This window comes from Mya arenaria, chromosome 11, assembly GCF_026914265.1.
Source record: "Mya arenaria isolate MELC-2E11 chromosome 11, ASM2691426v1".
Lineage (NCBI taxonomy): Eukaryota > Metazoa > Mollusca > Bivalvia > Myida > Myidae > Mya > Mya arenaria.
In genome coordinates, this window is record NC_069132.1 from 16647106 (window position 1) to 16665732 (window position 18627).

General features: G+C 36.3%; 2 protein-coding genes across 15 annotated transcripts in view; one reads left to right on the forward strand and one right to left on the reverse strand.

The window, feature by feature from the left end:
* Positions 1-18627, forward strand: part of LOC128207645 (uncharacterized) — a 67232-nt gene that overhangs the window by 16600 nt on the left and 32005 nt on the right. For all 14 annotated transcript variants that reach the window (XM_052910699.1, XM_052910697.1, XM_052910689.1 and 11 more), the window contains exons 5-8: positions 1702-1786; positions 2318-2412; positions 2851-2971; positions 4028-4247. In XM_052910699.1, coding sequence (XP_052766659.1) covers positions 1702-1786; positions 2318-2412; positions 2851-2971; positions 4028-4247 — 521 coding nt within the window. The remainder of the gene's footprint in view (positions 1-1701; positions 1787-2317; positions 2413-2850; positions 2972-4027; positions 4248-18627) is intronic.
* LOC128207647 (signal transducer and activator of transcription C-like) lies at positions 6920-12019 on the reverse strand. Its single transcript, XM_052910703.1, has 2 exons — positions 11941-12019; positions 6920-8746 (listed from the first exon to the last, which is right to left on the reverse strand). Exon 2 carries the CDS (start codon positions 8721-8723, stop codon positions 7578-7580), a length of 1146 nt encoding a protein of 381 aa, XP_052766663.1. The 5' UTR covers positions 8724-8746; positions 11941-12019; the 3' UTR covers positions 6920-7577.

Here is an 18627-nt window from a genome sequence, read left to right on the forward strand (position 1 = left end):
GTTTATTTACAATGGAGTGCTGCATATAAGGACATAGAGTATAGGTTGTCGTGTCCGGGCTGTAGCTTTCCCTTGTATGGACAGATTTTAAAATAACTTGCCAAATGTGTTCCATATACCAAGATGACGTGTCGCTTGCAAAACCCTTGTCCCTACCTCAAAGGTCAAGGTCACACTTAGTGTTTATTCACAATGGAGTGCTGCATATGAGGACATAGAGCATAGGTTGTCGTGTCCGGGCTGTAACTTTCTCTTGTATGGACAGATTTTAAAATAACTTGCCAAATGCGTTCCACATACCAAGACGACGTGTCGGGTGTAAGACCCGTGTCCCTACCTCAAAGGTCAAGGTCACACATAGTGTTTATTCACAATGGAGTGCTGCATATAAGGACATAGAGTATAGGTTGTCGTGTCCGGGCTGTAACTTTCCCTTGTATGGACAGATTTTAAAATAACTTGCCACATGTGTTCCACATACCAAGACAACGTGTCGCGTGCAAGACCCGTGTTCCTACCTCAAAGGTCAAGGTCAAGGTTTATTCACAATGGAGTGCTGCATACAAGGACATAGGGTATAGGTTGTCGTGTCCGGGCTGTAACTTTCCCTTGTATGGACAGATTTTAAAATAACTTGCTACATGTGTTCCACATACAAAGACGACGTGTCCTGTGCAAGACCCATGTCCCTACCTCTAAGGTGAAAGATACACTAAGTGTTTATTCACAAGGGAATTCTGAATATAAGGACATAACAGTGTAGGTTGTCAAGTATGGGTGGTATTTTTTATGTTCAGAGGAAATTTAAAATAACTTGCCATATGTATTTGACACATAAAGGCAAGATCAACTTTTCATGTACTGACCTTGTAGGTCAATGTCACATTCGGGGGCATTCGTCACATACTGTGACAGCTCTTGTTTGTACTAAATGGGTATCTCAAAAGGTATTAGAGCTGAAGTCATGAAAGTTTACAAGAATGTTTATCAGCATGTGAAGTTTTGCAGCTGGGTCTCTGTTTGTGGCCCCAATATCACAAAAATACTCAGTCAAATTTGTTTGAAATTTAGTCTCAACTCATTTTATCTCATAACAGCATTATATGATTCATAATTGTATATGCTTTACTCTTTTTAACAGCACATAGTTTTGTTGATAAAAATATTTGGTCGAACAATTTATTATTTTTGAGTTATTACTCAAGTACATTTTGTGCTCTAGAATTTTCAATTATAAAATTATTGAGCAATTAATGATATATAGAATGAGCTTTTAAAAATAGTAAAACATTAGTAAGTTTGAATAATGTCATATTGTAATAGGGTTAAATGAATTCTGATTTGACTTGAGCACTTTCTTGATATTGGGGCCAGATACAGCAGAGTAATGGGCTGTATCCAAAGTCATTTTTTTTCTGTGAGGACCCATTATTCCTGACAATATGTGCACCAAGTACTGCTTAAGACTCTCAGATTTTTACTTTCAGAATCACTGAAGAACCAAATTAGATGTATAAAAAATATATGAAAAATATCTTTTAATGCTGTTGGTGGAATATTTCGTATCTCACACAGGAACAATCAGATATCATCTTTATCTATTACTGAGTGTTTTCATTGATACAATTGCGATATTTGCTATGAATAAATGACCCATTAAACCATTAAAAGTTGATGTCATATGAATTCCTAATTTTGCAGTATACCATGATGAGGAGGAGCGGGGCAGCACCACAACTCACACCCACACTACATCAAAAACTGCCTCATACAAATACAGGGCCAAGTAAGTACACAGATTACAGTACTGACAGTATACTGTTGGGACGGGTATTATTGACAAGTTATTACAATATATCACAATATTTTATTATTGTTTTCATACGTATTGTGATATATCATGTGAAACAAAAGTAATTGTATGGTAATTAATTATGTTTTCATGTTAACATCAGCGTTATTTCACTTTCTGGTTTTGAAAACCCTGTTAATATGATAATGGCTGAGCTCCAGGAATAACGTTTTTTAATGAATTGGGTATTGCCACACATTTTTATTGCAATTGGGTATCCAACTATAAATTCTAAACTCGTATATGTTGATCATTGCAATTCACTGAAGAAAAAGTTGAAAAGCCTCTCCAAATAGAAAGTACATGTACATCTTAATGTGTCTCTGCAGATCCAAATGCAATGTTGCAAATTAGTCTTGTATGGCCAGAAGACAAAATAATGCATAAGCCACCTTGAACAGGTGTAACATTTGAACGGTGGATGCTGACATGTTGACAACAGTATCAATGATCATATGATTTCAGACGGGACCGAGAGGAAGACCCAGACCTACGTCTTGAGCTTCATGACCCGCCTCCCTATCCACGCGAGTCCACCGTTACATTTGACCCAGAAACAGGTACAAGTATTTCTAATTCCATAATTTTTGTGTGAATCCTGACACAGTGCCCTTTAAGAACTCATAAAACAAGCATACCTTTATAATTTAAATCAGTTGTTTATTATCAAGAAGTACAGTCTTTATTTCTCAAGGTTCTCATTTTGCGATTTTTCAGGAATCAATTTGGTCAGGTTTATTAAACCTAGTGCAATTTTCGAGTTCTCCTTTGCTGTTGATTCTGAAAAATGCAATAATACCAAACCTCACGAAATTGGCCAAAATGACTAAGATTCTTGAAAAAAAGTATCTCCCAAAATTCAAGCAACATTCAGGAAATAAGAACAATGTACTGAACAAAAGTCCTAGTTTTTAAGAAAATTAGTTAATACAAGAATAACAAAAATCCAAAGATGATCTATTTTATATATTACTGTTTATACATTACACAAATATCAGCTGATCCTGAGAGCAAGTCATTACACAGTCACAGTCGTCGGTCATCACGGTTGGCAAGGAGGCAACGTCAGGCCAATGCCCCACAGTCAGATGCAGAGGCCGCCTTTCTTAGACATGCAAGGTGAGCATAGTAGTTTTTGTTGTTTATGGGCAAATTATTTGTTTTCCATAACAATTAATGAGGAGTAATACACATTAGTGTTACAGATGTATACATAGTATCATTAAGTAATGTTTGTTTCTCAAAATTTATGGACAATATCATTAAAAATAAGGTAAAACATGAAATATATATACGTAATCATAATTATACATGGAATCATTCTTGCATCCAATATCCTTATAAGTGGTAAAAAAGACAAGACCAGACATTGATTTTATGGCTATTTATTTGAAATATGCATCGTTAGTAATCTGGTACATTGACCTAATAATTTTGAAAATCGGTCGATAATTAAGGAATGGATTGCAATTTGAAATTTCTAATTGCTTGATGTATTTGAACCATGCAGTACATTTGGCCACAGGAACAAAGCCACCCTGTCACAAGTCAAACAAACGTTGAGGTGTAACATAATGAAACATAAACATGTTTGAAATAAAATTACTTTTGAGGGGAGCCAGGTCAAGGTCAAGGTCACTGTAACTAAAAATAGAAAAATGGTTTCCACCCAATAACTTATGTTAGAATTGATGGATAGTAATAAAGGTTGATGTGTAAGTAGCACATGTGAAGAGCTAGCCTGGGAGTGCTTTTGAGGGGGGTGGGGTCGAGGTCAAATACACTGTTTCTGAAAGTAGAAAAATGGTTTCTGCCCAACAATTTAACTTAGAATTGATGGATAGTGATGAAAGGTGGTGTGTAGGTAGCTAATGTGAAGAGCCAATTACTTAAAGCTGCTTTTTCTTAACTCATACAAGAAATAAATTGGCTTTAATTTCTGAATGCCCATATTAAAAACCAGGTTTCGTTGAATTGCAGCTTTTCTAGTTTTTATGCTTTTCTTATCCATTAAGCTTAATGATTATGCCTAGTAACAATTGTCATAAAAATTGTATGCATATTCATGCATGCGTGTATATATACAAACCAATGAAAGGTACTTAATTTTGTTTTACTGCTTAGACAGTTTGTGAATTTCAACAGTACCTTATTTGTACCAAACAACTTCTCCAGAGTGCTGTCTGCGCCAATCAACTATGATGATTACATGCGTCACCCATACCGGGACTTTGACATGATGTTCGGTGAGGACGAGCCAGAGCCTGATGGAAATGTTTATGTGGCATTTGACGACGAGGGTGCGAGTGAGGCTCAGACAGAGACAGACGTGAAGAACCTGGAGGGACGTCTCAAGATGACCTTCCAGCAGCTCAAGGAACACACACTCGGACAGGTCTGTTGTTATTATTTTCTTGTCAATTTTTATGCCTCCATGGGCATTTTAAAATCACACCGCCCATCAGTCGGTCCTTCCGTCCGTCCGAAAACACGGCTCAACTTCTCATGTCCAGGCTGTAACTTTCTCTTGTGTTGACAGATTTAAAAATAACCTGCCACATATGTTTGGCATATAAAGATGAAGTGTGGCGTGCAATACCTGTGTTTCTACCTTTAAGTTTAAGGTACACTTAGTGTTTGAATACTATGGAATGTGCATATAAGGACATAGAGTATAGGTGGTCATTTCAAAGCTGTAACTAATTTATGTATGGACAGATTTTTAAATAACTTACCATATGTGTTCGACACACCAAGACATTGTGTCGCATGCAAGACCAATGTCTCTACCTCTAAGATGAAGGTAACACTTAGTGTTTGAATACTTTGGATTGCTGCAAAAGAGACATAGGGTATAGGTGGTTGTGTCCAGGCTGTAAATTTTTTATGTATGGACAGATTTTAAAATTACTTGCCACATGCGTTTGACACACCAAGAATACGTCGCTTGCAAGACCCATTTCCCTACCTTTAAAGTCAAGGTCACACATATGTTTGAATACTATGGAATGCTGCAAATGAGACATAGAGTATAGGTGGTTGTGTCTGGGCTGTAACTTTCTCATGTATGGACATAATTATTTTAAAATAACATGTCACATTTGAATGACATATCAAGACTATGTGTAGTGTGCAAGACCCGTGTCCCTTACTCTAAGGTCAAGGTCACACTTAGCTGTAACTTTCTCTTGTATGGACGGATTTAAAAAAAACTTGCCACATGTTTTTGACATACCAAGATGACGTGTCGCGTGCAAGACCCATTTCCCTACGTCTAAGGTCAAGGTCACACTTGGTGTTTGAATAATATGGAATGCTGCATATAAGGACATAGAGTATAGGTGGTCTTGTCCAGGTTGTAACTTTCTCTTGTATGGACAGATTTTAAAATAACTTGCCACATGTGTTTGACACACCCAGATGACGTGTCTCGTGCAAGACCCATGTCCCTACCTCTAAGATGATCACACTAAGTGTTTGTTTACTATGGAATGCTGCAAATAAGGACATAAGAGTGTAGGTTGTCAAATATTGGTGGTATTTTTTATGTTCAGAGGCAATTTAAAATAATTTGCCGTATGTAATTGACACATAAATGCAATTTCGCATTTGCAAGACTCATGCTGTATTGTTTTTAAGCATAAAGGAGTCTTAATCCTATGGCACAGACATAATGACATGTCGTCTTGCAAGGCCACCAGCCATATTGGTTAGACATAATGCTATGTAGTCTTGCAAATGCACCAGTCATATTGGTTAGACATAATGCCATGTAGTCTTGCAAATGCACCAGTCATGTTGGTTAGACATAATGCCATGTAGTCTTGCAAATGACCAGCCATATTGGTTAGACATAATGCCATGTAGTCTTGCAAATGCACCAGTCATGTTGGTTAGACATAATGCCATGTAGTCTTGCAAATGCACCAGCCATATTGGTTAGACATAATGCCATGTAGTCTTGCAAATGCACCAGTCATGTTGGTTAGACATAATGCCATGTAGTCTTGCAAATGCACCAGCCATGTTGGTTAGACATTATGCCATGTAGTCTTGCAAATGCACAAGCCATATTGGTTAGACATAATGCCATGTAGTCTTGCAAATGCACCAGCGATATTGGTTAGACATAATGCTATGTAGTCTTGCAAATGCACCAGCGATATTGGTTAGACATAATGCCATGTGGTCTTGCAAATGCGCTAGCCATATTGTACTGACATTGTTCAAAGGTCAATGTCACATTCGTCACATACTGTGACAGCTCTTGATTAAAAGTTTTCTTGTAGTTTTTTGTTGTCATCTTTGACTAAATTTTATCATAGGTCAATCATTTGCCATTCTTAAAAAATATTCAAATGAAACTTGTTATCAACGACCAACCTCTTGTGTGTGGCAGAGCCAATCACTTAAAAACTTCAATTGTAATTTTCACTGATACAGGAAATATGTCATAAGCACACAAGTAGTGCACTTAAGTTTGTTTATTTATTATATATATATATCAAACATTGAAACCAATTTAAATTAAAGAAAACATTAATTTTGTAACAATAACATTTGGATTGTTTTCTTGATCCATCAAATAAAAATAAAAATCTTCGCCAGTAAGAGGAAACCATTTAATACCCATTTATGACCACAATTACACAAAGACTCACATTAATACAATGTATTATAATGCTATTTGTGACAGATCAGTTTTAAAATGCTTAAGTATATTGTAAAAAATTGTAAATACAATTAATATTGTTACGAACTAGCCGCTGTTGTTGGAAGATGCTTAATAATGAATTTGGTAGTTTGACGAGACAATGTGACCCTATGCACTGGATAACTCGGTCAATGAGTTCCTGTGGTGCTTTTTGTCTCTATATTGGGTTTGATTGGTGCTTAGTAACAAGCAATGGGCTGATTCATGTGATAACTGTCCTTTTTTGGTGACCAAGTATTTGAGGTTATATCTCAGGTACTGGTAGGGAAACCCCTCAATAGGTTAGGTTAAATTTCATGTACTCTGACTATTATGTGTATAAAAACTAGTTCACCGGAAAGACAACTCAAATAAATATTTTTCAGTTTAATAAACATTACTCCAGTGGAAGAAATCATCATTTAGTAACGGTCAGTTTATCAGAACATATAGTTCTTCTTCAATGGCAAATATATATACATGTATATTAAAAATATGACTAACCCTATACTATACATTGAAGTGAACAACAAATAATTTTTACTGAATAAAGTTCAGAGGTACAATGTAGGTTCAGAGGTAGGTTCTGGTCATAATGTAAATAAAATTAAAACTAAAATAAGGTTACATAGAGATAGTCCTGTGTTTTCCAGAAAACACAGAGACATCTGGTATGTCCAGTGAAAAGTTGGTCCACAAATATTCTGGTTTGCAAGCAGAAAGAAGTGAATATCAATTTCTATGGTCCATAAAACAGGTGCATACATATTCCTCATCCCCGAGCATAACTAGGCATACTCCAGTATGCTCACGTGTATAATTCAATTTTGGTGCCCCTGAATCAGCCGTGGGTGTACATACTTGCAACTTTTTACTGGTTAAAATTGTAATTCAACTGAATTGTTGCATTTTGAATGCTCGAAAATGGTTCTTTCATGTCTGCATACTTACTTGTACAATTCAAAATGCTACAAGTATGCCCTATCATAATAAGTCAAACACAGGATAATACATTCATAATTTTAGCACTTTTTACATTAGATTTGGGTGAGGTAGGTTTTGTTCATTATAAATAACTATGAGGTTACTGAAACGTGGTAGTCCTCCATTTTCCAGAGAAATAAACTGGAAGCACAATGGTAAAACTGGCTCTTCCAGCGAGGTAGCAGGCGCACATATTTGCAGATGTGCAAAGGTTGCAATATCTTGACTTTGATGTTGCTCCCAACCCAGCTGTGAATCGTCAAAAGGCTGGCAAGTCTCGGAGAAGTACAAATGTGTACTTTGCTGTTGCTCTGGGTACAGCTGTAAGTCGTCGTGAGGTTCTCTGGTCTCAGAGTGGTGCATATGTGTATAGTTTGTGAAGTTGGGACTTTGCTGTTGCTCTGGGTACAGCTGTAAGTCGTCGTGAGGTTCTCTGGTCTCAGAGTGGTGCATATGTGTATAGTTTGTGAAGTTGGGACTTTGCTGTTGCTCTGGGTACAGCTGTAAGTCGTCGTGAGGTTCTCTGGTCTCAGAGTGGTGCATATGTGTATAGTTTGTGAAGTTGGGACTTTGCTGTTGCTCCTGGTACAGCTGTAAGTCGTCGTGAGGTTCTCTGGTCTCAGAGTGGTGCATATGTGTATAGTTTGTGAAGTTGGGACTTCTTTGTTGCTCCTGGTCCAGCTGTGAGTTGTCAGGAGGTTTGCCAGTCTTGGACTGCTGCGTATGTGCATTGCTTGTGAAGAGCAGGTAATGTTGTCTAGCTGTAGGTGTTTTCTGGCCATGCTGATTGATACCTCTCACGTCAAGAAGCTCATCATCGTATGAGCGCACGGTTTGAGTCTTCTGTTTAACATCACCTTTAGGCTTGTTAAGAGGCTGGCTAGGAGGCGACTGTGTCGGAAAATTAATGTTACTTTTGTGGCCACTGGTATTTTTAGATTTTTTCTGAACAGAGGACACAGCAGTATTATCTGAGTTGGAGTTTTTAAACTCAGTAGATGGAAAACTTTGTGCCGGTCTTGAGGTCACAGTTGGTGGGGCATCTATGTTTCGAAGCTCCCCTGATTTGGTTTCAGTTGCTGATATGCATAAGGCTTGAGCCTGTGTGGGCTGGCAGGTTCTTGGACTATTTTCCTCTGACTCTGTCACCCTCACATTCAACCCTTCATTTTTTTGGCCCTGTTCGTCTGACATGTTGAGGGGACCACTGGTAATGTCTGAAATGAGAAAAACATGGTTGGTTAAAATGAATGAACTAACAAATCTTAAATGTGGAGGCAATTTAAGAGGCAATTCTGGAAGAAATTAAGAAGAAATTATTTCCATCACGGTGAAAAAAATGCGAACAAAATTAAAAAAATATGTGATGTAAAGTTTCTTTGATAATTGAACTCAGAAATCTTTGATTTTCATCACATTCAGAGATCAGTATGAAATATTATCTGTCATGAATTATTGCAATAAAAAATTTCCACCCAATAGATTGATATTTTTTGTGTCTTTTAAAGGGAAAATAAACTAATATTAAATCATTTCCTAATTCGCAGGAGACTAGACAGCTTTTTCTTTTAGCTGTAAAATTTCCCAATTTTGGCATTTTCACGACGCAAAATTTCCCAAAATGTCTAGGGTCTTTTCCCCAAAATGGGCAGAAAAAGCCCTGTCAAGAAATGTCGCATAACTGGAAGTATTTCAACAAAAAAATCACAAAAAAAATATTCAGAAAATTGATTCTTTCTTCACTGACTGTTAGTCAACAGGTACATCTTGTCAATCCACTAGCACACAAAATATGACCAAACTTTCTAAACCGGATCATTCAGTTTCTGATGATGTCAAACCCCAGTCCCCGCAAGATCCTGAACATTCTGTTGAGCCTAGTGGCCCTCTAATTTCGGAACCACGGAGAAAAAATGTCCAACTGTCTGGAAGTTTTGATTGTGAAAGCGAGCCTGAGGTACATGTAATCTCCCCACCGAATAAAAAAACTAAAAGTAGTGCTGAGTCTAATTAAGTGGAGGAGTTTAAGAACAGGAAAAAAAGAGAGAGATGGACTTGTAATCTAACAATCAAATATTATAAGAGGTATGAAAGTAAAATAAAAATAAAAAATTAACATGCACATTTTCCCCCTTTTTGTACTAAAACGCCACAAAATTTTCCCCTTCTCAAAGGCCCCAGGCCCCGTCCCCTTTTTTAGAAAAAAAACCCCTGAAAGCTAAAGGCAGCAAAATGTGTCTCCTGTGATAAACAACGTGTTTGGACCGATAACCAGCTTTTGACAATTAGAAGATTTTGAGTGATTTATCATTGCAAAACAAAGCAGATTGGAATCTTTATATATAAGATGGGCCCCCTACTTTAACGTTAAAAATCGGGGCCCAATTTCCCCGTTGTATAGTCGAGGAAATACAGTATCTGTGCACTGTCAAACCATGGTGCGAAAAACTGGCACTCATGCAGCCTTTAAGCAGTTAAACATATCAAAAGTACAAACTATTGTGATAATAACAATGTGAGTAATACATATGTGATTTTTGTTCAAACTTCAAATAAAAATGGCCTTTTGCTTAACCTGTCTTTCATGTAGATTATGTATAACAGGAGGAACTTATAATATCGATATTTATAATAAATTGTTAAAGCAAAACAAATTTATATACATGTATACAGTTATATACATGAAGTCAGGTAAAATTTGTGACCAGATGCTAATCTTGTTTGAAGCGTTGTTTCTTCTCTATAGAATGAGGCCTATAGTGGAAGATTACAATGTATGAAAATATTTTCAAAATACCATCAAATGGCCATCTATATACAATTGCGATATTTTGCAGTTTAATAGTAGGTCAAACAGTGATTATTTAGAAAAATTAAATGTTTTCAACTGCTTTCAAAAAAGTGTAATGTAAGAATATCAATTAGTTATTTCCCATGCTTCTTAATGTAAGAATATCAATTAGTTATTTCCCATGCTTCTTAATGTAAGAATATCAATTAGTTATTTCCCATGCTTCTTAATGTAAGAATATCAATTAGTTATTTCCCATGCTTCTTAATGTAAGAATATCAATTAGTTATTTCCCATGCTTCTTAATGTAAGAATATCAATGAATTATTTCCCATGCTTCTTAATGTAAGAATATCAATTAGTTATTTCCCATGCTTCTTAATGTAAGAATATCAATTAGTTATTTCCCATGCTTCTTAATGTAAGAATATCAATGAATTATTTCCCATGCTTCTTAATGTAAGAATATCAATTAGTTATTTCCCATGCTTCTTAATGTAAGAATATCAATGAATTATTTCCCATGCTTCTTAATGTAAGAATATCAATGAATTATTTCCCATGCTTCTTAATGTAAGAATATCAATGAATTATTTTCCATGCTTCTTAATGTAAGAATATCAATGAATTATTTCCCATGCTTCTTAATGTAAGAATATCAATGAATTATTTCCCATGCTTCTTAATGTAAGAATATCAATGAATTATTTCCCATGATTGCATAATGTAAGAATATCAATGAATTATTTCCCATGATTGCATAATGTAAGAATATCAATGAATTATTTCCCATGCTTCTTAATGTAAGAATATCAATGAATTATTTCCCATGATTGCATAATGTAAGAATATCAATGAATTATTTCCCATGCTTCTTAATGTAAGAATATCAATGAATTATTTCCCATGCTTCTTAATGTAAGAATATCAATGAATTATTTCCCATGCTTCTTAATGTAAGAATATCAATGAATTATTTCCCATGCTTCTTAATGTAAGAATATCAATGAATTATTTCCCATGCTTCTTAATGTAAGAATATCAATGAATTATTTCCCATGCTTCTTAATGTAAGAATATCAATGAATTATTTCCCATGCTTCTTAATGTAAGAATATCAATGAATTATTTCCCATGCTTCTTAATGTAAGAATATCAATTAGTTATTTCCCATGCTTCTTAATGTAAGAATATCAATGAATTATTTCCCATGATTGCATAATGATTGAAATTACAAGGTTTTTAAAGATATTTCATTAACTCTGAATACGAAGGTCAAGAGCCAGACTCTAAAAAGTTTTTTGTAGATCAAATTAAGTGCAAATTTAAACATTGTTCGTAAATTGCATATTGTTAATTTTAATTAATGTGGCAGTGTATTTTTGTAACCCTGTATATTTATCATCTTTATTCTTTGATGCAGATGGATATCATTCATTCTTAAAAAATACCTGAAATTTATATTTAGCTGTTTATGTTTTTAACGCCATTTTGTTAATGCGCAGTTGCATGCTATGCACAATTATTAAATCTATCTATGGAAACCCTTTATATCAGAAGGATTTCTTAAACTCTAAAATATGTTTACATTATACTTAACCACTGCTTTAACATTCATACCTCTTGTAATCTTTTATTCCATACACAGTTTTTTTACTACTGCGGTTAAGTGTCCATTTCCAATCTGCCAAGTTGTAAATATTGTCTGCATACATGCGCATGCGCACGTGAATGCGCACGCAATCTAAACAAAATACTTATATTATGGTGCTGTCAGGAAAGCAGGATTTCATTGTGGTATACCAACCTTCAATAGAATTTCAAAAACATGGGTAAAAGCTAGACAGTGCATCCCAATTGATGTGAAGCAAGATATGCTTTTTATGATGCAAAAACAACTTGTTAAATTTTAAGTAATCTAAGAACATGTTCTTAGTTTCATACAAAAATCACTACGGTTTAATTGAAACTTGCACATCGTTATTATATAAAAAAAACAACAACCCAGCAGTCATCAATTCATTCCATTTACAAAATATTTATTATGCCCCCTTTTGAAAAAAGTGGGGTATATTGTTTTGCACATGTCGGTCGGTCGGTCGGTCGGTCTGTCTGTCTGTCGGTCGGTCGGTCGGAATACCAAATGGTTTCCGATCAAAAACTTGAGAACGCTTTGACCGAGGGACCTCATACTTGGTATGTGTATTGGTCATCACCAGCAGATGAACCCTATTGATTTTGAGGTCAGTGGGTCAAAGGTCAAGGTCAGTGTGACCTTTACATGAAAAACGGTTTCCGATCAATAACTTGAGAACGCTTTGACCCAGGAACCTCATACTTGGTAGGTGTATTGGTCATGACCAGCAGATGAACCCTATTGATTTTGAGGTCAGTGGGTCAAAGGTCAAGGTCAGTGTGACCTTAACATGAAAAACGGTTTCCGATCAATAACTTGAGAACGCTTTGACCCAGGGACCTCATACTAGGTAGGCTTATTGGTCATGACCAGCAGATGAACCCTATTGATTTTAAGGTCAGTGGGTAAAAGGTCAAGGTCAGTGTGACCTTTACATGAAAAACGGTTTCCGATCAATAACTTGAGAACGCTTTGACCCAGGAACCTCATACTTGGTAGGTGTATTGGTCATGACCAGCAGATGAACCCTATTGATTTTGAGGTCAAAGGTCAAGGTCAGTGTGACCTTAACATGAAAAACGGTTTCCGATCAATAACTTGAGAACGCTTTGACCCAGGGACCTCATACTAGGTAGGCTTATTGGTCATGACCAGCAGATGAACCCTATTGATTTTGAGGTCAGTGGGTCAAAGGTCAAGGTCAGTGTGACCTTAACATGAAAAACGGTTTCCGATCAATAACTTGAGAACGCTTTGACCCAGGGACCTCATACTAGGTAGGCTTATTGGTCATGACCAGCAGATGAACCCTATTGATTTTGAGGTCAGTGGGTCAAAGGTCAAGGTCAGTGTGACCTTTACATGAAAAACGGTTTCCGATCAATAACTTGAGAACGCTTTGACCCAGGAACCTCATACTTGGTAGGTGTATTGGTCATGACCAGCAGATGAACCCTATTGATTTTGAGGTCAGTGGGTCAAAGGTCAAGGTCAGTGTGACCTTAACATGAAAAACGGTTTCCGATCAATAACTTGAGAACGCTTTGACCCAGGGACCTCATACTAGGTAGGCTTATTGGTCATGACCAGCAGATGAACCCTATTGATTTTGAGGTCAGTGGGTCAAAGGTCAAGGTCAGTGTGACTGTAAGCTAAAAAAAGGTTTTCTGATTGTCCATATTTTATTTTCTTATATAGTAGACAGTAGAAATTTATATGTCACTAAATGCATGAGTTGAAGTATCAGTTTTCAGTGAACATCTAGTTTAATTATGCCCCCCTTCGAAGCAGAGGGGTTATATAATTGCTTTGCACATGTCGGTCGGTCTGTTGGAAGACCAAAGCTTGTCCGAGTGATAACTCAACAATTCCCGGACCTATGGTCATCAAACTTGACATGAAGATTAGGTATGACCAGTAGATGACCTGCCTCATATGCATCCAATGACAAATCAGCTGTCATTTCAGTCCATGCATATTTCATTCAATTGTCCAAATATTTCTGGCAACTTGGCGCTCAGGGGGCATAATGTTTGACAAACATCTCTTGTTCAAATTATTTTTGAACTGTGCTGAAAATACATTGTGTTGAACGTCAAAATGCCAATATTTTCCTTTCATCCATCCCAACGGTTTCCAATCAATAAATGGTGAAAATAAGCCAAAGGGCCTCAGACTTGGTAGGCCGGTTTGTCGTGAACCCATTTGATTTTGAAGGCAATGAGTTGAAGGTCAAGGTCATGGTGACATTGAGCCGAAACCTGTTTCAAATCAATAACTGAAGAAGGTTTTGGCCCAAGGACCATAAACTTGGTAGTTGAACCCCTTGATTTTGTGGTCAGTGGATTGAAGGTCAATATTGTGGTGACATTGAGCTGAAAATCTCTTTCCAAGAGATAACTGAATAACACTGGGGCCCAGACACCTCAAACTTGGTAGGCAGGTTGGTCATGACCATCAGATAAAGCATAAGGATTTTGAGGCCAGTGAGTTAAAGGTCAAGGTTGTGGTGACCTTAAGAGGAAAACTGTTTTGATCAATAACTGAAAATAGCTGGAACCCAGTGACCTTGAACGTGGTAGGCAGGTTAGTCATGACCAGTAAATGAACCCTTTTGATTTTGAGTTCATATTGTCAAAGGCCATGGTAAGCTTGAGCTAAAAATCTGTTTCTGATCAATTATTGGAAAATACTTCGGCCCAGAGACCTCAAACTTTGTATAGCCCTTATGATTTTAAAGTCTGTAGGTCAAAGGTAAAGGTCAATAATTGATAAACACTTTGGCCTTGGAACCATATACTTTGTAGGAAGTTTGAACTCTCCTAGTCGATGACCCATATTGATAATAAATACCAGCATTTAAATTTAATACCTACTTCATTCACTTAACAGTTATCTAGCGCTTGCTATTTTGTTTCTGCATTCTCTTTTTATGCCCCACTTCAAAGAAGAGGGGATATATTAAGAAGAGGGGGTATATTGCTTTGCACATGTTGGTCGGTCCGTCGGTAGACCAAAGCTTGCCCGACTGATAGCTCAACTATTCCTGAACCTATGGTCATCAAACTTGCATGAAGGTTGTGCCTAACCATTAGATGATCCCTCTTGACTTAAGGGGGTTATCATGTTGAAAGACCAAGGTCCCAGTGACCTTGAACGTAAAAAGTTTGTCTGTGTGATTACTTGACAATGCCTTCACCCATGGCCCTCAAACTTGACATTTAGGTTGGGGCTGACCTGTCGTTGACCCTTATGGATTTTGAGGTCAAAGGTCAAGGTCACAACTCCTAAAGGTCATACGTCATAGTTACTAATTCCTTTCTGCTAAGAGGATAAATGTTTATCTGCAAATATCAGTCATCATCTGAACATGATTAAAAACATACCTTCTATCCTCACACTTTGAATGCTCATAATCTTAAAGTTGCCACAAAGGTATCTAATGTCAATGACAAATCAGCTGCCTTTTTGGTCCATGCATATTTCTAAATATTTCTGACAACATGGCTCAGGGGGGAATAATGTTTGACAAACATCTCTTGTTAAATTTTGTGTCTCCCCTTCAAGGGAAGGGATAGATATGGTATTTGCCAGTGTCTTTCTTATTAAATAATAATATTACCATAATTATAATAATATATTATATCAATATTTTGCCTACCAAGCATTACTATTAAGTCTCCCCTTCCACTGAAAGGAAGATCTACTTTTTTGTCGTTCTTTGTCCAGGCACTTGTTCAAAAACTTCTTGAAACAATTGAATGGAACTTGGTATACAGATGGAAAGCAATTTGTGCATCTTGCAAGAATTATGACTCTGGGGCACTTTATTTCAGAGTTATTACCCCTTATTATTTTTTGTCTCACTTGAGCACGTAGTGCTCAGGGGGAGCTTTTTCCATCGCCCACCATCCAGCGTCCGGTTGTCCATCAGTCAATAATTGATTCGAACAACATCTCCTCCTAAACTGCCTGGCTAAGATGAAACTTTACTGGCATTTTCCTTGGGTGGTTCCCATTAAAAATTGTTCAAAGAATGAATCCATGCAGAAGTCTATTTGCCATGGCAACCGAAAGATAAACTTTTAAAATATTCTTAAACAAATCTGAAAGGCCTAGAGCTCAGATATTTGGTGTCTTAACATTGTATAGTGTTTTGCATAGATATAGGGAAACATTAATATTTTGCTTTAAACAATATCTCCTCCTTTAATGATTAACTAATCTGATGAAATTTCACAGGGATGTTTCTTGGGTGGTGCCCATTCAAAATTCTTCATAGAACTGAATTCCATTCAGAAGCCTGGTTGCCATGTTGACCAAAAGGAAAAACTTAAAAATCTTCTCGACAATAGCCATAAGGCCTAGAGCTTAGATATTTTGTGTGTAACATTGTCTAGTGGTCCTCTTCCAAGATAGTTCAAATAAGGCCCTGGGGTCACAATTGACCTTAGTAGCCTTGAGTCACCTGTTGAACATATAGATATAAAGGGTATAAAATCTTTGAAAATCTTATTTTCCTAAACAGCTGGGCCCAGACTGTTGATATTAAGTATGTTGCATCATGTAGTGGTCCTCTACCAAGTTTGTTCAAACTATGCCTCTGGGGTTAAAATAGGCCCCTGCCGGGGATCGCCTGCTCTTAATAGAGATATATAGGGAAAAACTTCTTGTCTGAAATCGAAAGGCATTCAGGTAAGATATTTGGAGTTGATATTGAAGTTGTGCACCCTGCAAAAATTATAATTCTATATCACTTTATTTCAGATTTATCTTCCCTTGTTTATTTCTTTTTAATGTAAATTTTGTCCTGGCACTAACTCAAAAATTACTTGAAGGATTGAATTGCTTGAAACTTGGAATATAATATAGATAGTGATGCGAAGCTGTAGTTCACCTTGCAAAATTTATAACTTTTGGGGCACATAGTTGCATAGTTATCTCCCCTCGTTTAATAATGTAAAAACTATTTTACCCCCTCCTTCAATATTAAACAAGAAAGACCATTGATGCAAAGCATCAAAGGGCGCCGTTTAATAGTTTGTGCATTTTTTATATGTTGAAAAAACAAGGCATAGTCAAGGACAACAAGCATATTATGGTGTATCGAAGTTTTATTGCAATACCATAAGTAGTTTTAAAGAAATGCTCTGGTCAAGAAAAAGCAGCAAAGGGCAAACATTCTGTAATTAGCTGAAATACAGCTATAGTTTTTGTGCACTGCACTTCCTCTCGTTGTGTTTTACCATTGCATGATTTTTAATGAAATTCCAAACAGTATTTTAGTTATGCCCCGTGGGGGGGGGGGCAACTTGAACAACTTGAAGGGAAAAAGTTTCCTCTTTATATTGGGGATTCATCATGAAGGGGTGATATGAAATAACAATTTAACAATTAAAAACAATTAATTACTTTAATAAACATTATAATTTCATCTGAAAGATGCAAACATAAATATTAACAATATATATAACAGGAAATCTATATGAAAACAATAATCCTTAAAGGCTATTATTATTTAAACTGAATTAATGATTGTAAGATTTATGAAGTTCCCACGAAAACATCTTATCTCATGACCGTATTATATCATGCATAGGATGCTAGAATAGATAGGACACAGGCCAAAAAATTGTTGAAAAAACGGTAAAAACCCTTAATATATAAGATAGAAAGCAGCGGAAAAATGTCAAAATCGGAGCCGAAAATTGAGCTTGGTAAAGTATTTATAACATATATTGAAGTAAAAAACAAACAAACAATTGTATATAAGGCATATTTTGATAACTGTCTTGTGTATTTTGATAAATTTCGTCGTATTGTGGTAATTTAGTGTACACAACAATGATATAAGTCTTGACATTTTGAGAACATTCACACATATTATAAGACTTATACCAATGCTGTATTTAGTCCGATAGTCAACCGTTGCAACCATTGCAATAGTCTTGACATGCCTTCTGACTGACAGTCAACCGTTGCAACCTTTGCAATCGCATCAAAACTGATGATTGTTTTGATAAGGCTTGTCGCTGCGCGGATTAAAGCAGTCGGCATTATTAATGCGTGTCGGTAATTAGCCTTGCCAGCGGAAGGCACGTCGGGTAAAGTGCGAACAAACAACCATACGGTATTACCATCGCAACAGTTCGTTCTATTGATGTTTTTCTAATGACAGACAGCGGGTGTTTTTCACACCTTCGCACATTTGAAAAGATTTGATAGTGACAATAATGCTACTTTGCGTTATGCACATTCCTTTATTATTTCTTTTAAACAGTAACATACAACAAAATGTTTTGTAAAATATTGAAACATTCAAATTATGAACAACGATATTTACCTCCTTTCCCGATTTTCCGTTGCTGTTATAACTCAATCCAGTTAAAGTGCTGACTCACATCGCGTTTTTGTGAGTAGCGTCCCTTTTGTAAAAGTAGACGATCATGTTTGTTTTCAATTATTTCTCAATAAATCATTTTAAAGTAAACATTTAATATATTTCTGTGTGTGTTAACTTGCGTGATTTTACCTATGTCAGTTGTTCTCTTCGGTGGACACAGTATCGGTACTTACCATTACTGCGTTCGTCTCCGGTCCGAGATTTTCGGCCTGAAATGGACTTGGAAAAAAACAGATGAAATTCTAATAGCATAGAAAGGACGCATGCA

Bases quoted from the DNA above. Each gene is read 5' to 3' on its own strand.
- LOC128207647 (XM_052910703.1), bottom strand. From the start codon at position 8,723: ATGTCAGACGAACAGGGCCAAAAAAATGAAGGGTTGAATGTGAGGGTG.